The following is a 24578-nucleotide window of genomic DNA, read 5'->3' as shown; positions in this document are numbered from 1 at the left end:
TCTGACTGCAAAGTTGAATCCTGGGCAAAAATGTTCTATTTCGATTGCTGTTGGAGTTTCGAGATGTTTCGATGCTGCGCGTGCGCGCGCACACACCGTGTATCCTGTGTGTAAATGTTTTGCCGAGATAAAAAGCGTCCTGCATTTTACGATTCTGGAGATTGCCGAAGCAAGTGAGCAACAATATCACTTGACCACCGTGGGGTGTGTTTTTGACCACCTTTTAACCAAAACAAGTCGGTGTGGGCAAGCATGGCGGACTCGGCTCTCCCGCCAGCTAAAAGCCTGCGGGAAAGAAAAGGAAACCTGCCGAGTGAGTGCAGCTGCAAGAGAGAGCAAAGTTAGATGACGTGTCATTTTTCTGGACTGCTAACTAAATCATTCTAGCTAGCGCTTAGCTATCTTAGCCTTAGAACGCATGGGCTCGATTCCACAGTAGTGAGTGTGGCGTAAAACACCTAATGTTTTGTTCGTACAGAGAAAGAAACGAGAACGCAAAAGCAGTAACAGGGAAAAGATATATTCATCTTTTGTTTCACGGATCTATTCGCGAAGGTCAACCACAACCCTGCGACTCAAAACTCTCCAAGGTCGCCGCGGAGTCGCGATGTTTCCGCACATTGACATTTTGGTGTGACGCAGTTCCATCGTTATGCTAATTAGTTAAAAGTCCTCGTGTTCAACTGTTTCTGTAGGGCAGAACTGTTTACCTCAAGAGGGAGAAAAACAGCCCCAAAACTGAGAAAAGCAACCCTCAGGACATCAAAATGATCACATCTCGTCTATGATTTTGTTCTTGCGGGACATAGGAAAATGCCATGCACAATTTTTATTTAAAAAAATGATTTTGCAGTCAGCAGCTTTAATATTTATGGACCGTGTCTCCAGTGTTTGTTATTGGGTAACAGGAAGTTTTTGCTATCGGAAAGTTGTTTTTAAAAATCTCATCACACAACCTTGTTGTTGATTGATGATTAATTGCAAAATATGCTGTATTCATTAATCATCAGTTTTTATCCCCGAAAGGCCCAAAGGGGGATTATGTCGTGATGAAGTCCGTCCATCTGTCTGTCCCGGAAAGGGTTCTCACCTTCTGAAATCAACTCCAAATTTTTGGAGGAATTTCAGAAAACTTAGTAAAAGGCTTTGTTGTAGGACAGTAATACGCATGTTGCAGTATATTGTAGCGGGGGACATTGTGCTCTCAGAGCACTCTTGTTATAACTTGATTACTGATTCTTTTGTTCAATTGAGTATCATATCACTGAAACGCTGTTTATATCTCAAGGTCAGAGCTTAATTTTTGTCCATCTAAGGTTACATTTGGTTGATTCATCATCGGTTTTATGACGATTTATATGAAGACCTTAGAAGTCTGCAAGAGACCAGGTCTCGAATGTAAAGCTGAAAACTGAGTGAGAGATAAATGGATATAAAATGGATGCAAAATGCTCCAATTTATATACAGTACCAGCCAAAAGTTTGGAGACGCCTCGTAATTCCATGGGTTTTTTTTTTTCCCATTATTTTCTCCATTGTAGAACAATGCTGAAGGCATCAAAACTATGAAATAACACAGGAGGAATTATGTAGTCGGGGGGGGGAAAGGGGGGGGGAAATAAAGCAAAATGCTTTGTTTTTTAGAGGGAGTCACCTGGAATGCTTTTCCAACAGTTTTCAAAGAATTCCCATATATATATATATATATATGCTTTTCTTTCGCTCTGCAGATCAATTCATCCCAAACCAGTGTGGGTAATTGTGGAGGCCAGGTCATCTGATGCAGCACTCATTTCCTTTTTTGCTTAAATAGCCCTTACATAGCCTGTAGATGTGTTTCGGGTCGCTGTCCTGTTTTGGTCCCAGTAAGTGTAAAACAGTTGGGATGGCATGTTGAAAGTCACACTTGGAAGACGCAAGTTTCCATCAATGAAGAGTTGTAACATCAACGAAACTGACTTCATGTTAAAACTGTTTATGTTGTCTGTTGTCGCCCAAATGAGGATGGGTTCCCTTTTGAGTCTGGTTCCTCTCGAGGTTTCTTCCTCGTGCCGTCTGACGGAGTTTTTCCTTGCCACCGTCGGCACAGGCTTGCTCATTGGGGATAGATTAGGGATAAAATTAGCTCATGTTTAAAGTCATTCAAATTCTGTAAAGCTGCTTTGCGACAATGTTGTTAAAAGCGCTATACAAATAAACTTGACTTGACCTGTCCCTGCAGAACGCTGTGCCTTCCATTTTGAATAAATCGCCAACAGCATCACCATCACACCACCTCATTCATGCTTCACGATGGGAACCACACATGCAGATACCATCCATTCCCCAATTCTCCTCTTATTATTGGCCTTCCTCGGTAGCGGTTTCTTTGCGTGAAGTGACAATTTGACCGTGAAGGCCTGATTCACGCAGTCTCCTCCAAACGGTTAATGTTGACGTGTGTACTGCTTGAACTCTGAAATATTCATGTCGGCTCTAATCCAGGTTGGCGGTTTCTGAGGCTGGTAACTCTAATATGCTTATCCTCTGCAGCAGAGGTAAGTCTTGGTGTCCTTTTCTGGGACAGTCGTCATGAGAGCCAGTTTCATCATCGCGTTTGATGGTTTTTGCAACTGCGCTTGAAGATGCTTTCAAAGTGTTTTCCAGATTGACTGACCTTCCTGCCTTAAAGTAATGATGGATGTCGTTTCTCTTTACGAAGTTGAGCGGTTCTCGACTTGATAGGGATTACTATATTTTGTGGAATAGGGCTATTTAATGTGTTTACGATTTACTGTTTGATCTCAACGCATAAAGAATGCAAGAAATTGCACGAATTAACTTTTGAAGAGGCGCACCTGTTAATTGAAAAGCATTCCAGGTGACTAGCTCATTAAGATCAACGCTGGAGATTTTTGAACAGGGGCGTCACTAGGAATTAAGCTTTACTAGGGCACTGCCCCCCCCCAACCTATGCAAAGTGGATAATTCTCATGCTCTCGTGGATGAAGTTATGCGAGGAATAGGTCAACGAGACGGAAAACACATCCCAGTCCCCCAAAAAATGTATTGTTGGCATTTGGGCTTTTAATGCATGCTGATGCTAAACGCGTCACCTCAACTCTCACGATTCATGAACTTAGCTGGTTAGTTATGACTGACTAGCACATAGCCTCCAACCTTAATATTACCTCTCTCACCCGCCTCCTCATCTGTCACTGTTTCCCTGCCCCGTCTCTGCTTCGTGAGAAGAATTGTCTGATATCCATCTGGAAAAGTCATTTAATATCGTTTAATTCGATGTAGTTTAATGGGTTTGTTAGAATATGGTTTGCTTAGTTTTGTTGCAAAAACTTCGTGCTACCTTAACTCCTCCAGAGCCCGTTCTCTGACTCATCCAAAGAGTAGACTCATCTCTCCAGTAGGCTAAATGGACTCGTGGCACGCCGCACGCACGCTATGTTTATAGTGAGAATCTCCCAGACCAGTCAGAAAATTAGTTAGAAAGAAGAGGCGATAGAAGTTTGAAAAACACTCTGTCCTACAACTTAGAGTAGATAAATGATCTGCCAAAGAAACTAGTTTGTTACGAAAATCTTTCAACATTTTCTTACTGGGGCACGTGCATAATATAATTTTTTGCCCCAGTAAAAAAGGCCTAGTGATGCCCCTGTTTTTGAAGAATCTAAAATATCAAACTTTTGTTTTCCGTGTAATTCGATACGTCTTTTTTTCATAATTTTGACGTCTTCGGTGGTGTTCTACAATGTAGAAAATGGTCAAAACTACAGAGACGACTACGAATGAGTAGGCACGTCCAAACGTTTGACTGGTGCTGTAGGTACTGGATGATTTGTGGATTGATGGGAAAAGCAGACTGTTGAATTAAAACCTGCATGCACTGTTTGGCAGAGATTTAGGGTTTAGTACATACAGGTGGTAAATGCTGATGAGTTGCTGGTCTTTCTGCAGGACCCTGGGTTGACTCCGCCCTCTCCGCTCCTGGGCCAGAAGCCACTGCAGTTGCTGGAGATCAAGGCCAGGGGGCGATTTGGCTGCGTGTGGAAGGCACAGCTGCTCAATGAACACGTGGCTGTGAAGATCTTCCCCATCCAGGTAATACAGGGAGCGTATGTCTGCGTGTTAATAACTCTCGGAAATTCTGTCATGGGTATGAAGGGTGTCGTGTGCATGTGTGACAGAATAAGCAGTCCTGGCAGAACGAGTATGAGATGTACAGCTTGAGTGGGATGAAACATGAGAACATCCTCAGTTTCATCGGAGCTGAGAAGAGAGGAAACGGCATGGACATCGAGCTCTGGCTCATTACAGCTTACCATGAGAAGGTACACACACACACACGGGCACCCATGTGTGTACTCATTGAACTGAACCCATCACTGCAGACCAGACAGTATACGAACCCACAAATGTTCACAGGAGTGCACACTTGCGCGCACGCCACACAACAGTCATGACATGTTAAGGCTGTATATGATCCTCCATCCCGTTCACTCAAAGCTCACGCCTGCCCCCTGCTGACCGGAATATCAGGATCTGTGCTCCATTGTACATCTAAAGTACGTTTCTTTCTGATTTATCTCTTAGGGTCATTTCAAAAAAAAAAAAACCTTACACACTTTGTGTGATGCCGTCATATAAATTGATCAGAATCTTGCTCTAAAAACGTATCAAAGGCAACACCACCTCATCTTTTGTCAACAGGTCATGAACAGCGCAGTAAATAAACACACAAAAAGAACAAAACGTATATTTTCTTACTCTGGAGTTGAAAGAGAGCTAGAAGTAAAGAGAAAAGAAGTAGACTTGAATATATGCTGTGTTTTTACATTTTCTCCCAATGAAGCCAGCTGAAACTAAACCGTCAAATGCCGATCACAAGCGCTTTATAATCAGGCCTAGAAATTCACGTTTTTTTCACCAGCCAGCCGGACTAGTTCCCTTCCAAAGTAACTCGCCAAACAGAAAATCAACTCGCCAAAATTTGTTCATGTATGAATTTTACTTCTGTCAAAAATAACACAAAAGAGAGTAGTTACCATTGTTCATGACTAATGTGCATTTATTTCAAGACCAGAGTATTTTTGATACTGTTGTTAAATACATAAATGAGAACAACACAGAGCACCATAATATAATATCAACAAATAATAATGTATTGGAAAACTTGGCAACTTGGTGTATGAGTATTGAAAACAAATATACTTACTATCATGACTATAGCACCCAAAATATGTCCAACATGCTTTCTGTATTTAACCATTTATGAGAGAAAGCATTAGGAGCTTCATATTGACTAGGAATCAACTTGAAAAAAATTTATTATTCCATAAAAATCGTATCGCAGCCAAGGCCTACCCTGCTCCCACGTTTGCTTAGAAGTCCTTTGTCGTTTCTCCTTCTCGTACGCTTTATCGGCGGCCTTTTTCTCCTCTTCAGACCGAGGCCACTTTGTCCCCGTCTCTGGCGGTTTCTGTCCACCTTTCAGAAAATTCCACATCGCAACGTAGCTTTGGCAGATGTAGATGTAAACAACAACAAAAATGCTTGTTTAAATGGGCGATAATGTGGCCACATCTGTTGAATTTGATAACGTGATTACCGCGATATTCAACGAGATGCGTGATATGCATGCGCAATAGTGAAAAAACCGACAGCCTGGCTCGTACACGATATGGTTTGGAATTCTTTGGTATTTTCCGTCCTGCCGATAAACACATCGATTAACACAGACACGGCACGCGCTTAATATGTGGCGGCTTTAGTTGACGGTGTGTCTGAATCTTCGCTTCATATATATATATTTTTTATTTTCAACTAGCCAGCCGGGCTGGCGAGTGACAGGAATTACCCGCCAAATGACAAATTAAGTCGCCTCGGGCGACCGGACCACCGCGAATTTCGAGCCGTGATGATAATGCTGAAAGAAAGGGACCGTCTGAAAAGTGTATGACCTGGGGAAACTATGTAAAACTAGACTAATATTATCGTCATCTCTTTTGCAGGATATCTAATGTATTGTAGCGTGAGGATACAGTATGGATTTAGTACAGTGTTTAAGATTCAGTACAAGTACAATATTATACAAGATCATAATATTTAAAAAAAAAAAAAAGACAAAATACAGAAATTGAGATTTCCACATTCTGAAGGTTGTAGTGGGGCATAAGACTTACTGAAAGTGATTGTGTGTGTGTTATTTACCAGCTGGGAGGTCCGTATTGTGAAATACCGAGGTCTTGAAAGTACTGAGCGAGGCCCTCTGGGCCGAGGTCAGTATTCAAGGCCGAGGTCACGGTATTTCACCATACGGCCCGATCTTAAGCTGGTAAATTAATATATATATTTTTTTCCTTTACCAAATTCTAACAGAAAACGAGAGCGCCCGAAAGGGAAAACCGAACTGAGCCGAGCCGCCATTTTGAATCCTCATTCACGGCTGTAATGCAAATAGCTTCCTCCTCGGTATACAAGTGCACTTCCATGGCAGGAAAAAAAAATACATTTTGCTGCCTATGTCGTCCCCTATTTATACAAAATTGAGTCATTCAGGATTCAGCCATGTTTTTGCTCGGCGTTAGCAACAGTTAGAGGTTTTTAGCTTTCTCCTGAACTGTTTTTTTCTTTTATTTCTTCTTCCTCAGGGTAGTAAAACTCACTTTCGCTGTGAACACTGTCGTTATCGCCATCCATGCTGTAAAATTAATGCTATTCTCCTGAGAAATGCAAAAATAAATGTTGACACAAATTGCTACTATGTTTGTTGTTGTGAACAAGCGAGTCACCAGAGGTCCGTAACCGGGGTCCGTACCGTAGGATACGGACCCGCTCGCCAGCCAATCAGAGCGCGGGATTTGATGAAAACCGCACCGTGAAAAAAATAATGCATTTTATTTATATTGCTATACGAGTGCAGTAGTCAGTGGGGCTTTTTTTAAGCATGTATATTTTATTAATGATGTCCTTTTTTTAAATGAGTGATTAAAGATGTATAGATTCATTGTGCCACATAAAACCCAGGGTTAGTCTGAGCAACCGCAGAAGGAATTTTTACGTCAAATGTTTATTCATTGCAAAATTTTTCCTGAAAATTAATTGAAATGAAACCCAACATTATTTGTCCTGTTGTACTCCTGTTCTTTCTCATAAAGGCACAACTCTGCTGAATAAAATCATCCATCCATTATCCGTAACCGCTTATCCTGTGCAGGGTTACGGGTCAGCTGGAGCCTATCCCAGCTGACTACGGGCGAAAGGCGGGGTACACCCTGGACAAGTCACCAGGTCATCACAGGGCTGACACACGGAGACAAACAACCATTCACATTCACACCTACGGTCAATTTAGAGCCACTGATTAACCTAACCTGCATGTCTTTTGGACTGTGGGGGAAACCGGAGCACCCGGAGAAAACCCACGCGGAGAACATGCAGACTCCACACAAAAAGGCCCTCGCTGGCTGCTGGGCTCGCCGCCTTGCTGTGAGGCGACAGCGCTAACCACTACACCACCGTGCCACTCTTGAATAAAATCAGTTTAATAAAATATTGCTCACTGTGCTCCGAAACAGGTGCTACAGGTAACATAAGCGTCAGTGCACCTCGTGCGCCGTCGCTAGTTCACATTACACTTTCTCTGATTGCAGCAGGCACCAAAGTTTGTTAAATTTGAAGTTCAAATTTGCCTTCGAGTTAACAAATTATTTAATGCCATTGATCTTTATTCTGTGCCTATTTATTTATTTAAAGAAAGAGGATTGGTTTCGCCATCGGCTCCATTTTAAACGTATCGTTGTAGCACCGGTACCTGAAGAAATTTAAACGATGCCCCAGTCCGACTCTCAGCTGGGACGACTTTCGCCAAAAAAGTAACACAGGAAGCCAACAGTTGCAGTACAGTGAGGGTGCATTCATGTTTGAAGGGTGTGTCGTTCCCCTGCCGCACTTCTCCTTGACTACTTCCTTTGACTGCATAAAGTCACACGAGCAGCTCAAATTTCTCTTCGTTTTCTGCCTCTGAAAAGCTACAGCATGGACAAACAACCACCTGATCACCAGAGTTGCAGCAAGCTAGGCTAGTCAGTCAAGTGATGCTCGTGAGGAAACGGTATAACCTTGCTTACTGTGTCTCATCTGAGCCTTTTTTTTTTGTACCAGAATGAGCAATTTTACAGTACTTTTAAACACCCCGTTTAAAAATCCTAACATGTGATGACAGTGTGTGTGTGTCTCTGTCGTCAGGGCTCGCTGACTGATTATCTGAAGGCGAACGTGGTGTCGTGGAATGAACTGTGTCACATCGCTCAGACTTTGGCGCGAGGTTTGGCATACCTGCATGAGGACATCCCGGGGCTGAAGGATGGCCACAAGCCTGTTGTCGCACACAGGTACTCGCACTCGCTCACCTCACGCTTCCCTGAGTTCTTCATCCACATTATATTTACTTCACTTCCGGTGTATGTTTCTGTAATCTTTGTATACGTTTCTTTTGACATCTACAACTTTTTCCCTCTCTCTCTCACACACTCAGGGATATTAAAAGTAAGAACATACTGCTGAAGAATAATCTCACGGCCTGCATTGCTGATTTTGGCCTCGCTCTCAAGTTTGAGGCGGGAAAATCTGCAGGTGACACACACGGACAGGTGAGCTCTGATCTCTGTGCTTATCAGGGGTAGGAAAGGGACTCTGATGCCCCTTTTCCACCAAAGCAGTTCCAGGGCCGGTTCGGGGCCGGTGCTTAGTTTGGAACCGGGTTTTCTGTTTCCACTGACAAAGAATTGGCTCTGGGGCCAGAAAAACCGGTTCCAGGCTAGCACCAACTCTCTGCTGGGCCACAGGAAAGAACCGCTTATGTCAGCGGGGTGGGCGGAGTTGTTAAGACCAACAACAATAACAAGACCGCGAAAGGTCGCCATTTTTAAGCGACGAGAAGCAGCAGCTGTACAAACGCAAAGTCATTTATTATTATTGTTGTTGTTGCTGCTGCTTCTTCCATGTTGTTTTTGCTTCGATATTCGCGCCAAGGTTTATGTAAACGTAGCGACGTAACTGACACATACAGCGACGTAACGACGTGTCTTCTCTTAGCACTGCGAGCGATGGAAAAGCAAACTGGTTCTCAGCTGGTTCGCAAGTTGAATGAGTTGTGAACCAGCACCGGCTCCGAACCAGCCCTGGAACTGATTTGGTGGAAAAGGGGCATGAAGGACGCTGAACATTTCTAACACGTTGAAATTGGCAGCCGTTGCTTTTGCTGCGTTTTTTTCAATTTGGAGAAAAATGACTAGAACGACAACTACAATCTTGAAACATCTGTTTCGTGTGTGTTTTTATAGGTGGGAACTCGGCGCTACATGGCTCCAGAGGTGTTGGAAGGAGCCATTAATTTCCAGCGAGACGCCTTCCTGAGGATTGATATGTACGCTGCAGGACTTGTGCTTTGGGAACTGGCGTCCCGCTGCACTGCTGCCGACGGTAACGTGCGCGCACACACGCGTATCAAAATCCATGTGCTGGCCCTTCAGCCTAACGCTGACTCTGTCTGTGAATTTCTTGCTTATTGCACGGAACATGATCCCACTGACTTGCCCTTCACACCCCCAAAAGCGCGTGCGCACGCACAAGGTTGACTGACTGTGTGTGTGTGTTTAGGTCCGGTGGATGAGTATGCCTTGCCGTTTGAGGAGGAGGTGGGGCAGCATCCCTCGTTAGAGGACATGCAGGAAGTCGTCGTACACAAGAAACTCAGACCCGTGTTAAGAGAATACTGGCAGAAACACGCGGTAAGATACGCGCACACACTAAGCGCAAAGTCACAAACTTGGCTCTAACCATCACAGTAGTTATTGTAGCATGCTATTTATGTCGTAATAATGATAATATACTGACATTTGTTCGCATGAACCGTGTAAATATATTTGTTTCAACTGTATTTAAAAAAAAAAAAAAAAGGGAAATAATCAACAGTGGGCGGATGTGATGTTACCCAACATGAAATCGAGTTACTGTTACTATCATTCCGACGTTGATTATTTTCCTCTAAACAATACATTCTAAAGTATTGCATGACTTGTACCACAGCAATCTGACAATTTTGATATTGTTGATAAATACATTAATAAAAGTCAGCCTTTTTAACCATTTATAGTTACATTTAATGTTGTGAAACGTCCAAGAAACAAGTTAGTTCCCATAGTTTGCATTGTAGGAAATTAACCAGTGCCTTCTGACCAATCACAATGAAGAATTTAAGTGTTAAGAACACTTTTTTTTTTTTTTTTTAAGCAATAATTGATGAAATGAAACTCAACTAGAAGTTTAGTTTACCCGCTAACTGTCATTAAAAATGGTTCCTAATTCTGTACCTTATGAAGGAGGATAACGATCGAGATAGTTGTAGTGCTGTCATGGTTTCGAATGAACCTTACGGAGGTTCTGTTTCCGCTGCAGTTTGTTTGTCTGACTCGAAGCAGAATTGTCAAACCTACCAACTCGATTTCCATGAATCTTGGTGGAAGGGTGTGGCATGGACCAAGGAAGGACCCATTAGATTCTGGAGCAGATCCACAAATTTTTCACTCTCGCTAACGTTGCATCATTTGCTATACATCTTAGAATCCAGTAGATGGCAGTAAAGTTCAGTAATGACACAACATAGCCAATGTAGAAAAATGACGACTACAGATCACAAGCCACGTTCACGGGTGCCAGTAATCCCCGGGATACATGTGCAGCCAGTCATGGGCCTCTCTGAGCTTGTGGATGTGGAAGAAGGCGGCTTGCGCTTTACTCCGAGTTAGGGCTCGATATATACTCGATATATCGCCGAAAATTCTGTGCGCGATACATAAAATTATTATATTGTAGCTATCGAGTATTTTATGGTCATCTTCCGACTTGCGTTCGTTTCGTGTTTGTTTAAAACTTTTCCCGGTGGTTTTCCTCCTGTCCCTCAGGCAGTAACGTGAGAGGCTGCCTAAGGGTAAAGAAAACAATAAGGTCACGCACTCGCCAACCAATCCTGGGCGACATCTTGGTGCTGAAAGGAACTTCCGGGAAGATTTTCTAGTTTCGGTTGTGTTGCCAGATTGGGCGGTTTTAAGTGCGTTTTGAACATATTTTGGGCTGGAAAACATCAGCAGTATCTGGCAACACTGCCGGCGGGAAGATTTACTAGTTTCGGTTTACAGCGCTGACTCAGTTCGTGCAATTGCCGGTGTTGCACAGGCTACCGTGTAAGCTCTGTCAATTTCAGCGACAAATTAAAAATGGAAGCGGACGAATTGGTTCCTAAAAGAACTAGTAAAGGGGTCAGTCATCTGGCATTTTTTAGATATCGCGAGGAGGACGTGGAACAGCAAATGCCAATTTGTAAAGTGTGCAAGAAAAAAACCTGTCATCACGAAAGGCAGCAGCCGGAATTGTACACATCTGAGAGGCAGAGCCAGAAAACATTCAGTTCAAAAGTGTGCAAAGAGAAAAATGATGTTTTGCAGATCTCTCTCTTCTCTCCCTCAATCTCTCTCTCTCTATTGTGAATGTTCCAGTGGTTCTCAGTAGTCAGGTTAATAGCTTGGAGATCTATTTTTTTTTTTTAAATAATTTAATGAATGAGCACTTTTCTTATTTAGGCTAAATGTCTTTCTCAGTGTTGAGCTGCACTTTATTGATTCGAGCTCTGAGCAGCTCTGTATTGTATTGCCCCTTTGTTGCAATTTTCAAGATTGTTTTTGCAGTTTGTGCCACATCTTTGTTGAATAAAAATAGTCTTATTTCAATTCAATTGTGATTAATCACCAACATGAAAATTTAAAATCTGTTGTTGAAAACAACCTGTAAAGTTGACCAAGAATGTTATTTAATCTGCAGGGACTGTAGTGAAAACAGTAAAGAGTAAAAGTTAGATTTCATGGGGTCCTTTAGAGGAGATTTAAATATATCGAGATATACAGTCGTGTTCAAAATAATAGCAGTGTGTTTAAAAACGTGAGTAAAGCTGAAAATCCTTAGTTTTTATTTTCATGCATTGGGAACACCACATTATATTCTACATCAAAACATGAAGAAAAATGTATCAATGTTTTAATTACTTTACAGAAAATGAAGAAAAATGAATTTTGGGCAAAATAGCAGTGTCTGCATTTTTCATTACAAACTCCAAATATTTACTGTATAAACTGAAAAAATCTTTAGGATTTAGCATTCCTGTGAATCACTAAACTAATATTTAGTTGTATAACCACGGTTTCTGAGAACTTCTGGCACCTGTGAACAGGTATTCCAGCCCAGGATGATTTGACAACATTCCACAATTCCTCTGCATTTCTTGGTTTTGCCTCAGAAACAGCATTTTTGATGTCACCCCACAAGTTTTCTATCAGATTAAGGTCCGGGGATTGGGCTGGCCACTCCATAACTTTTATTTTGTTGGTCTGGAACCAAGATGCTGCTTGCTTACTGGTGTGTTTGGGGTCGTTGTCTTGTTGAAACACCCATTTCAAGGGCATTTCCTCTTCAGCATAAGGCAACATGACCTCCTCAAGTATTTTGATATATGCAAACTGATCCATGATCCCTGGTATGCGATAAATAGGCCCGACACCATAGTAAGAGAAACATTCCCATATCATGATGCTTGCACCACCATGCTTCACTGTCTTCAGAGTGGACTGTGGCTTGAATTCACTGTCTGGGGGTCGTCTGACAAACTGTCTGCGGCCCTTGGACCCAAAAAGAACAATCTTACTTTCATCAGTCCACAAAATGTTTCTCCATTTCTCTTTAGGCCAGTCGATGTGTTGTTTGGCAAACTGTATCCTCTTCAGCACGTCTTTTTTTTTTTTTTTTAAACAGTCGGACTTTGCGGGGGCTTCTTGCCGGTAGATTAGCTTCACACAGGCGTCTTCTAATTGTCACAGTACTCACAGGTAACTTCAGACTGTCTTTGATCACCCTGGAGCTGATCATTGGCCGAGTCTTTGCTATTCTGGCTATTCTTCGATCCATTCGAATGGTAGTCTAATGTTTTCTTCCACGTCTCTCTGGTTTTGCTGTCCATTTTAAAGCACTGGAGATCATTTTAGCCGAGCAGCCCATCATTTTCTGCACTTCTTTATGCGGTTTCCCCTCTCCAATCAACGTTTTAATCAAAGCACGCTGTTCTTCTGAACAATGTCTGGAACGACCCATGTTTCTCAGGTTTTCAGAGAGAAATGGATGTACAACATGTACCGGCTTCATCCTTAAATCAGGGCCACCTGACTGACACCTGTTTTTTCACAGAATGAGTGATCTCACTAATTGAACTCCACACTGCTATTATTTTGAACACGCCCCTTTCACTTAATTATTCAATTACACAGACTCAGGAGCATGCATATCATGAATGTTGGGTCTGTTGGTTTTCTACGACTCTACTACACCTACTGGTAAATTATTTGCCATGTAGTAATATAATTTCTACCAAAAGCAGTGATTGATCTGGTTAGTCATGTTGGACTGCTATTATTTTGAACACAACTGTATATCGTGAAATGGAGAAAATGTATCGGGATATTCATTTTTTTCCCATATCGCACAGCCCTACTCTGAGTCCATTACACTCGAAATCTAGGACTCATTTCAAATGCAGTGTGAAAATCACTACAACTGAGAGTGTAATTGGTTATAAAGTGATGCATCATTGTGTGTGTGTAGGGCCTGGCCACGCTGTGCGAGACCATAGAGGAGTGCTGGGATCACGAAGCTGAGGCTCGCCTCTCGGCCGGCTGCGTGGAGGAGCGCATCATCACTATGCAGCGACAGACCAACCTCATCGCCCCCGACGACATCCTCACCGTCGTCACGATGGTGACCAACCTGGACTACCCGCCCAAAGAGTCCAGCCTATGATGCAGCACCTCATCAGCCAATCAGAATGAAAGGGTGGGATGAGGTAGAGCCCGGGGTGCAACAAGCATCTCCTGCTCCAGGTGCAAGTGTGTGCGTGAGACATTTTCATCCTTACAGACTCCTGGAGTGAATGAAAGACACGAAAACTGATCTCTCACACGTGCGCATGCGCGCGCACACAAAGGACCTTCAGATGGAAGGCTCAAAAGAACGGAAATCGCCGTTTGCACCAAAAGTGTTTGTTTTTTCCACAAACGGAAAACTTCCGTGTTTTTTTTTTTTTTAAACGAGAGTGAAGACTTTTAACAAAAAAAAAAAAAAATACAGTTTGGTTTTAGTATGAAAAGGGCAACACTCGTATAGACTGCAATTGCTTTTTTTCCTCCTCGTGTGAGTTCTTATGAATCATTATTGTAACGCCAATAAGAAAGCGCTTCTGAATGTCCAGTACTACTGCACACACACACACACACACACAGTAAACGCGTCGTACACAGCTATACACAAGTCACGGGGGCTCCTTCATTCTGGGTTCCCATAAACAAAAGCAACGCTTCATTTTCTATGCAACAAGTGACATTTAAATTGAGATTTTCTCCAATTTATGCAAATCAGTTCGGGCAACAAATGAAAACGATCGGCTTTCACGATTTTCCCATGAATTTTCGTACCGACAGTGCAACTCGAAGTAGAGAATTTGTTTTGAGGCACTGAAAAGTACACGCTGAGCTATTTTACGTCAAATTAGCTGAAGTGAAATGTTTTGAAATTCAAGCGTCAACTCCATACACTGTCTCTCTCCAAAGCCACACCCCCAAGTTCCTGTGAGGTGTTCCTTGACTGATGCATTCTGGGAAATCTAAGGTGAATCTGAACAGAATATCCAAATCCTAATGATCCATGTTTAAATATCTGAGTTTTGGTTCATCAGGTGATTCAGCACATCCCATGACACTAGAACACACACACACAGCATTTCTGCCTTTCCACATTGGCTTTATTTCTTTATCTGCTGCATTCAGAGCATTTTTTTTATTTTTTTGTCAAGTCTGAGTGTGCTGTGAAGGGTAAACCAGGTTGGATTGTGGGTAAAATCTGTGCTTTAGTCTTTTAAAGTCTCAAGGATGGGGCGATTGAGTCACTTTGCAGTGTGTTGCTGGTTTTAGAGGGATGTTAAAAAGATTATCTTTTACACTTTTTTTTAAAAATTTGATTTTCTCTTCCATCTGTTTTTAAAAGCAAAGGTGCATTTTTCTTTCTCGCACGCACGCAGCTCAGCTGCTCTGGTTTTCATGATGCACCTCAGGTAACCTCTTGGTATTTCTCCTCCTCTCTCCCTCTGCTCATTCTGGTGCCATCGAACCAATCGTCTGGCTCTCTTGATTCATTCTTCATTTTCTACACATGAAGGTTGTGCATATTTCTTATGACACTAAACCTTTCGGTCGCTCTCCATATGGAAAAACATCATCAGTATTCAGGGATTCAGCACTATGCGTTTGTAAAATTTACAGCTCTTATGCAATCATGCCAGGTGCAACAGCAACTTCTGTAACTGTAGCATTATTCTTTTTTTTTTTTTTCCCTCCAAAACTCTGGCTGCTTTTCTCTTATTTATTTTCATGCCATGGTGGGTGCCAATACTTTAAAAAAAAAATGTATGCTAAGTACATACACAACTGATCTCCACATGATGACAAACATGCAGAAACACTGAACCATGTACACACAACTGTTTCATCACACCATGTACGGTATTTCAGAGGAAAGGGTGATTTAGTGCTGTAACGTGTGAGTGTTTTTGTAACCTGTTTGAGGAGCGACAGCAGTGTATAGATGTTATCGTGCTGTGAAATTACAGAAAACACACCTTAGCTGCGTAGGCTGCTCATCAATACGGAGGAGGAGGAGTGTTTTTAGGGACGGAGTTAAGCTCCAAGTGTGTAACAGCCACGCCTGCCCGTTTTTAATGACCGTGGCCGAGCGGCGCGGCGCTGCGCAGGCCTCCTGAAGCTGCACATAGCTGTAAATACAGTGTGAATGTCATATGTTGTAGATTACCAGTATAGCATGAAGTTGTTTTATTTTCAAAGGTAATCACGAGGCAAAAAAAAAAAAAAGTACCTATTCAATAGTCAAATGTTACAGTTTTTATATATAACTAGATTTGGGTCGTATTAATTTATGTCAAGCCCTGAAAAATGTCACTTCAAACCCTGCTGTGAATCCTGGGGTTTACTTTGTTTATATTTTGCTTTGGGTGCGTGTCTCATGTGCGCACACACACACACACACAGCCCTCCATGGTTATCGGTGCCCCTTGTAAAGGTAATGGAAAAAAAACCCACCTGTTGAAGTCCCTTCATTTCAAATGAAAAACAAATCCCTCGTCAAGAAAACACGCGTGCCATTATTCCCGGCACCCCTGTATTTCCCTTTGTCAGTAAAACATCCCCGAGTCTCTCCTATAACATTTTTATAAGGTTGGAGATGCAGAGCAGAGCATCTGAGACAGTTCCTCTTTACGCAATCTCTCCAGATCATCCAGGGTCCTCTCTCCTCTTCAGCTTTTCCCTGGGGTTCAGCTCAGGGGACGGAGACGGCCAGAGCAGAAGCTTCATGCTGGGCTCAGTGAACCATCTTTGTGTCGATTTTAACATCGGATGGTCGTCCTGCTGGAAGATCCAATGACAACCCGGTTTTAGTTTCCTGGCAGAAGCAGCCAGATTCTGATTTAAAACGTCCTGGTATTTCATGGAGTCCATGATGCTGTGACCCGTAACCAGGTTTCCAGGTTCTGTGGAGGAAAAACAGCCCCAAAACAAACCTCACAGAACCTCCACCATATCTTAGAGTTGGGATCAGGTTCTGTTTATAAAGCCCCGTCTACACGATCATACGTTCGTCCAAAACATTATCATACAAATGTATTATGATGATCAAGTTTGTATGATCATGTTGTGGTTTTCTGTCCACACGATCATACATTTTGTATGTCACATGACCCGAATTAACAATCTGATTGGTGGATGACCCAAAATGTTGTAAGATGCTGTGAACATTTGTTGGAAAGTAGAAACACGATTCTAAAAATTTGAACGTCATACAAGTATGACGTTGTTCAAGTTTGTTGGGAAAACCGTCCACACGATTATACATTTGTCCATGAACATGTCCATGGACAAATGTATGATCGTGTAGACGGGGCTTTATAGCAGTCTTTCTTTTTACACCAAACCCAACACAAGTGTTTATTGCCAAAAAGCCCCAATTTTGGGACATCAGAGCAGAGAACAGTTCCAGTCCAAGTTGTAGCATTTTCACAAACTTCAGGCGCTTATGTTTGTAGTTTACAGACAGAAAAGGCTTTTGTTCTGGCACCTTCCAAATAATCTGTTGGCATGGACATGGAGTCTGATGGTGGTTTTTCTTATTCACCCACAGTGATCCTTGGGGATACATTTTTTTCTTGGCCTCTCTTACCGTCCTCTTCACTATCCATTGGGACAAAATAAACTTGGGCCCTCTTCCAGACAAGTTTGTAACAGTTCCAGTTGGTGTCTGCTTTTTATTATTGTTGCCGTATTCTAACAGTCGAAATAGACCTTCACTCGAGTAGCTCTCCCCCCACCACCACCATTCCCTGATGTATGAAGTTCAACACACAACTTCTCTCTCATTTGGTTTGTGTGTTCGCTTATCTTTCGCATGCTGATGGACGACTAAAGGAATTTGGTCTCTGTGTCACCTCATATTTGTTCCCCAGTTAACCAGGAAGTCATGGATTACAGCTTGAAAGTTCTTACACACTCCAATCAACTCAAAAATACCAGACAACAGGGAAAATGGGAAAGCACGATTGTGTTCACTATCCTTTCCAGGGGTGCCAATAATCGTGGCACAAGTGGTTTTGTTGAAAATAAATATTTCTTGAGGAATTTGTTCTACTCTGAATAAATGTTTTTCAGTGTGAGATGAAGCGGCTTCACCAAACGGTAGATTTTTTTTTTCTAACCCTTTTTACTGATTGTTACAAGGGGTGCCAATAATATTAATAATAACAACGGAGGGCAGTGTGACCTATATTTCTCAACTCCAATATGAAAAAGTGGACTACATCCAAAATGGCTCGACTGCACTTGACAGGATATGAGCTTATATTTTATTCTGTGTTGTTCACTATAGGGTTGCACAATATGCACAGAAACTGAATAAACAGCGAAGGGTTGGCGTTTAAAGGTGCATGTTGTCATGTTTTAGCATTGCTCGATCTGAAATAATCACTTTATTTTCAAGTTGGAGCTTGGAAATCTCCAAGTTATTCCAAGGCATGACTTCTGCCTCCAGTGAGCTCTGAGCTCGACTCTTTTCATTCTTCTCAAAACAGAACCCACAACGTGGGCGTGTCCGGTTCAGATGTCCCAGCATTTCTAACAAGGAACCGAGTTTGCCCACAAGAACAAGTGTGCAGAAGCACCGCTACCTGACGCAAATTCATCTTTCCCTTTGAGTGAACTGGCATTTCAGTCAGGAAAATTTTGTTTGCATTTGGGCGGACTGCTGTTTTAAGAAAGCGCCGTCGTACCGTAGCCCCCGATTTCAGAGGTGGTTGGAAAAAGAAGGCGGCTTGATGTTTTCATTGTCATGGTAATTCACTTTTCAGGCAGCAGAGGGCTCTAATCTGACAAAACTGTACCTTTTTAACTTGACCAGTTTTCACAAAAACGCCTCCGGAAAGTTTCTGTGCTCAGAATGTTCACCAGACATGATGGTTAACGGTTCGAGAGCTTGTATGCATTTTGCAATAATGATTTAAAGAAAAAGCATTATATTGTGCAGCCCTTTAGTGCAGTATACGGTACGCACGTTACCGTATAGCGTCTCCGTGCTCCAGCCACGTGGTCCAGGTTCATGTGAGGAATTGGTGAAGGCAACGAATCTGATCCTGGGTTCAAGATGTAGGAGATCAGATTGTGAGCTCTGCCAGGAGATTAGCCAGCAGTGTTTTTATTTTCTAAACCCAAATGCATTACCTCTGTGGCGGAGCCCGTCTCTCTCTCTCTTTTTCTCTCCCGCTGCAGAGTCTCAGCTTCTGATCTGGGAACAGGCCTTGAAGGAGTGCTTGTTAAATACTGTACAGCTGAAATGTATGCTCTTCCCTTCAATAAAGTGACTGCTCTGTTCAACCCGCTGTGGTCAGTGTTGTCTGATTGGTCAGTGTTTTATATAGCAGTATCATCCTTGTGTTCGGTGTGGAGGACGGCCCCATACGGACAGTTGAAAGTCACATCTGGAGGACGCTCTGGACTCTTACAGTAATGCTTTTATGGCTGAGGACTACAGTTGTCATGAACAGTTTAGCACTTAAAGTGCTGATGACACGTTTTTGACATCTTTGGCGATGTTTTATAACATAAGTAATTCCCGATCCATATATTAATTCACGAAGGCGCCTATTTTACAAGTTATGATAAACGCGGCTATTTGGGCAAATTTGACGGGGCTGCAGCACCCAGGAGACGAAGGAGGAGGAGGAGCTATATGACGTCAGCGAAAGAACCTTCCTCCTAACTTACCAGTTTGTTGTTGATGCGACAGGTGTTCAGTCTATCATTATTAGTATTTTTATTATACATTATAGTTATGCCTTCGCGTTGTGTTGCCGGCTTTTGCTCCAAAACCCACAAGGATGGGGTAAGTTTATTCAAGTTTCCCAGAGATCCCGAGCTGCATGCGAAGTGGGTGAAGCAAGTCAGGCGCACTCATGACAAGTGGGAGCCCTCACCAACATCCGTCCTGTGCTCTGAACACTTCGATTTGGATTGTTTTGACACCATTCCCAGCTTAAAGGAATCTCTTGGGTGTGCAGTTCAGCACAAACGTGTGTTACTACCATCAGCAGTGCCTACACAGTGTTGCCAGATTGGGAGGTTTCCCGCCCAGTTGGGCGGTTTCAAGTGCATTTTGGTGGGTTTTGAACATATTTTGGGCTGGAAAACGTCAGCAGTATCTGGCAACAGAAGTTTTCCAGCCCAAAATATGTTCAAAATGCACTTGAAACCGCCCAACTGGGCGGAAACCTCCCAATCTGGCAACACTGCCAGTATTCCAGAGGGGTCTACTAGTAGCCACGCCGGATCCAAAGACAGTCCTCCTGTCAGAACATGTGTTGTGAAACGACATAAGATAAAGGTACGTAGAGCTATAGATTCTACATGATGATCATAAATGTAATCATAAAGTCGGCGTGATATCAGTCATGTATTTGCTTGTGAAAGCTTGCGGCTTTCATGTAACTGCCGCCTAGCAACGAGAGGCAAAGGGTAAAGAGGGTAGGCTATCAGATTCTATTCAGAAGAGATCAACACAATTCTAGACTCCCAGAAGAGGAAGAGCTAGCACTAGAGAGTTCACCGGCGTTTTCATGTGCCATTTCCATTGAGTAGAACCAGAGTAGAACAGCCAGTGAACCGCAGCGTGTTCTCCCGCTGACGTCACAACATGGCCGCGAGCCACGGACCCAGTTTTCTTGTGCTGTGCAATTAAAAGTTGGATATTCGCGTAACAGCTTCTTTTCACGTAATTATAACAGAAATCTAACGTTTGCCATGTTGTATAGTTTATTTAAGAAATTGTATAGAGTCATGTTCGTGTCATCAGCACTTTAAACTCTTCACTGACGGAAATTTATATCAACGAAACTGTCAAAACTGTTAATATAATAGTCATGCTGTCTGTTGTTGCCCAAATGAGGATGGGTTCCCTTTTGAGTCTGGTTCCTCTCGAGGTTTCTTCCTCATGTCGTCTGAGGGATTTTTTTCCTTGCCACCGTCACCACAGGCTTGCTCATCGGGGATAGATTAGGGATCAAATTAGCTCATGTTTTAAGTCGTTCAAATTCTGTAAAGCTGCTTTGCGACAATGTTTATTGTTAAAAGCGAGATACAAATAAACTTGACTGCGTGGTGTTATTAGAGAAAACAGCAGAACGAGTGCATGGATGTGATTTTTGTCCGCAGCTGCATTCATCTCAAAAATGAACCAACCGAATCACTTCTAACCAATTAGAAGTGAGAATTCCTCAGCATGACGGGATACATTTTCCTTTTTTAAAAAAAAAAAACCTGCTTGGAAACTTTGGTGAACTGAAATGATGAACACGAATGAACAGCGAAGTGTGTTGGTCCTGGGAGCGTCACCCCACACACTGTTCCTTATTTTGGTGCTTCCTCCCTGGCCCTGGTCTTGATGGACATCCTGCTATTCCTGCAGGTCCTAAACCTGATTTGCATTTACAGAATAAGGTTTTAATAACATGGAAATATTTCAAGTTTTATTATAATCATGTGTCCTGAGAACCCTCTGTACATCATTTGACCCACATACAGAGGAAAAGGGTGGGCACGCAAGGTCTTCGAGAAAGGAAACATTAAGATAGTTGAGCTTTTTCTTTTTTTTTTTGTGTCCCCTGAAGTGTGCGCAGACTTTTGCAACGAATGTTGTATTTTAAGCTGGACTCGAATTAACGTTCTTTCAAGGTGTCGTATGATCCCTCTTTTCCACGAGTCGACACACTTCCCTGAGGTCTTCGTGAAATGTCTTGGTCAAAATACAACAAGGATGCGCAGCAGCAGCAGCATCTCACTCTGTCTCACCAGCCCTGTTCAAAACCGCTGATTTGAGTGCCTGTTCCTTTAAACTGTGTGTAATGCTTTTAAAATGAACATATAGATCATTATTAATTCATTTTGGTGTTTATTTTCCTCCTGCTTTCGTAACATTAATTGTTTATTTTATTATCAAGCACAAAACTATCGATAAATCGAAGCATCCGGATCCCGGAAAAAGGTGGCCTTGCCCCAGAGCTAACCTCGTATGACGTCATGCGTGGAGCCCCCAGTTACCTGGGTCGTTTCGGTTCATCTGACTCCGTGCTTGTTTACTCGCTAAAACTGGATATTGTTGTTGGAATCTGACAAAAATAACCATGTGAAAGAAAGCGCTGCGTTGTGTTGAGGTTTAATTCCATATACAGCAGGACATTCAGTTCACGAATTTCCAAGAAACGACCCTAATCTAAAGCGACAGTGGGTGAGGTTTGTGCAAACGAAGCAAGCAGATTTCGTATCGCTTACTAATAATAAATCTGATTCATCACCGCCGGAACAACCACCTGGGAATTATTGGAGCAAAAAGAAACCCATTGATTTCATAAAAGATATCTGATCTGCCCTTTGGACGGTTCATCGATTCCCTGAGTATCGCCCACTTCATGTTTTCTTTCAGTAATTACACTGAATAACGCTACGTTCACACTGCAAGGCTTAATGCTCAATTCCGATTTTTTTGTGAGGTCGTTCACATTAACAAATATATGCGACTTGTATGTGATCCTCAGTATGAACGAAAAGCGACCTAAAAGTGTTCCGCATGCGCATTGCAGGATACGACGACGTCACAGGCAGTGAGCATGGCCAGTGTTTACGGAAGTAACCTAAAGTTTCCTGTGTATGACAGTAGCCAGCATGGAGTACCTGGCGATGATGCGGTTGTTGTTGCGACGGAGCCAGAACATGCGCAATAGCCTGATGTTAGGGAGGAGGTTGAGAAGGAAGAGGGCAAGGGTTTTGGCTCAGGCGTTCTGCGGGGTAGTGACTGCAACCTCCGTTCAAAGGAACGTGTGGGTGCGGAGTCGCATTGATGTCATGCGCCATGTTGTAACTTTTTTTGAGAGACCCGCCGCCTACTTCAGCGCAGAATAGTGACGTTTGTGGCTTGTTGATGTCGTGTAAGTCGGATGAATGCGACCTGGCGGTTCAGACTGAAGTCGCATATGAAAAGATCGGATAGGAATCGGAATTAGGACCACATATCCAAACGGCCTGGGTCGGATTTGAAAAAATCGGATCTGTGTCGTTCATATCAATAAAAGATCGGATACAGGTCACATATGGGCGAAAAAATCGGATTTGAGTCACTTCAGCCTGCAGTGTGAACGCAGTGTAAGTGTACGTCTTAAAGATATTTCTGCCTTTATTGAGGTAAATATTTTCCCTATATTTTGCAGTGACCAGCGTAAAATAAAAAAAAAAATCCATAAACAAATCTGCGTTTCCAAGTCTCTCTGGCTGGTGGTGCGCTCTCAGCGGTGAGCAGGACTGTCATGAACTGGCATCTGTTTCTCCTCTTGGGGGCTCGAAAAGATAACGGTTTACGCTGGAATTTCCTTGATAATCTTCTGCGCCTTCATCCAACCTATAAGAATTCCAATCGCTATCAGAATTCTCTCCAAAACGTCATTCCATACCGAGACCGGTCTAACCACTGCTGCACACGGGAACGAAATTGATCCCTTGATCGTTGTTACACCTGTGACGTCACGCAACCTGTCGCGATCGGCTGACTTTCCGTTAATTTATAGCCTTTTGGATCAGCTATGGTTCGAGAACGCATAACGATGGTTGCTTTGTACAAGGAAAAAGCGCTTTAAATGATAAGCCACTGCTCGCTTCACCCCAGCCAATCAGACAGCACTTTCTTCATGATGTTCACTCACAAAGGCAGTTTTCAATCCAAGAGCGCAGATACTCTGATGTCGGGGCGGGATAAATTCTCACGAGCTCCTTTTGTGACGTAGAAAGCGGAGCCGAATCTGAACGGCTTGTCGAAGGACGTGTTTTCTAAAATCGGCAACGCAAAAGAAACACTGGGTGTTTTTTATTTCAGAGCTTACGATTTGGTCAGCTCTGGATTTCCAGATGTTTGTGCACAAGCACTGAGAAGAAACAATTTCATAACACGTCCCCCTTTCAGACGCTGTATTTGGAAAGCTTGGTTAAATTCTCAATGCTGGTCAGTTTTACTTGAACAATCTACTACTTGTACATCAGGGATAAATTGAGCTCGTGTTAAAGCTGCTTTGCGATAATGTCTGTTGTTAAAAGGGCTATTGACTTCTTCGTCTAATGCGTTATCGTTTCGATAGTAATGGCAGACTGAAGGACTTGTTCGGGAGCGGATGCTGAACTTAAATTTAAGCCTCAGATGATGTTTAACAACGCAAACGGTATAAATATAGGCTTTTTAACCTCCTGCTCTTCACCAGAAGACCTGGCTCAGTGCCGTGATCAGCTGTGTTTTTCCTTCCTAACTTCGAGAGGCTACTGACGGAGCGGCTGTTTATAGCGTCTATAATGTAAGTCGTAACTTGTTTTGCACCATTAAATGTGACTACAATTTTTTTTTAAAGTCTTGTCTGAGAATGAGTCGAGTATAAGAGGAATAAAACACCTCAGGACATGCTGTTAGTAATTCCAGGGTACGTCATCATGCCACCCTGTTGTTGATTTTGTTCCCCCCTGCCCCCAAGTGTCTTATTTCTTTGAGTAGTTTAGCAGAATATTAAACTGGTTCAGGGTTTTAATAGCTGTGTGACTCATTAAGTGATGGCACCTTGGTTTAGAGTGTGTGCGAGAGAGAGCGGAGAGGGTTTGATGGATTTCAAGATTTCAAGCTGTGTGCGTGTAACACGAGCCTCTTCTCCCTGAGCAGCGTGGCTATTTTATCCCTCTGGTCAATTCGGTCTCTCCCTCCCGCGCCTGTGGATGAGGACACCACAAGAAGCAGCAGGGACAAACAAATGACATTGTCCCTATTCGGGGCCGACCATTAGCTCAGTCCGGATC

At 42.8% G+C, this 24578-nt stretch overlaps 1 protein-coding gene across 4 annotated transcripts in view; it reads left to right on the top strand.

Annotated features, from left to right (window-relative positions):
• The window catches only part of acvr2ab (activin A receptor type 2Ab), a 95336-nt gene extending 76257 nt beyond the window's left edge, over positions 1-19079 (top strand). For all 4 annotated transcript variants that reach the window (XM_060918803.1, XM_060918806.1, XM_060918804.1 and 1 more), the window contains exons 5-11: positions 3952-4095; positions 4182-4325; positions 8242-8387; positions 8531-8645; positions 9339-9477; positions 9655-9785; positions 13699-19079. In XM_060918803.1, coding sequence (XP_060774786.1) covers positions 3952-4095; positions 4182-4325; positions 8242-8387; positions 8531-8645; positions 9339-9477; positions 9655-9785; positions 13699-13893 — 1014 coding nt within the window. In that variant the 3' untranslated portion in view covers positions 13894-19079. The remainder of the gene's footprint in view (positions 1-3951; positions 4096-4181; positions 4326-8241; positions 8388-8530; positions 8646-9338; positions 9478-9654; positions 9786-13698) is intronic.
• Positions 19080-24578: the final 5499 nt, after the last annotated feature.

The sequence above is a fragment of the Neoarius graeffei genome, chromosome 4 (assembly GCF_027579695.1).
Source record: "Neoarius graeffei isolate fNeoGra1 chromosome 4, fNeoGra1.pri, whole genome shotgun sequence".
NCBI classification, from domain to species: Eukaryota; Metazoa; Chordata; class Actinopteri; order Siluriformes; family Ariidae; genus Neoarius; species Neoarius graeffei.
This window is presented reverse-complemented; position numbering and strand designations above follow the sequence as displayed.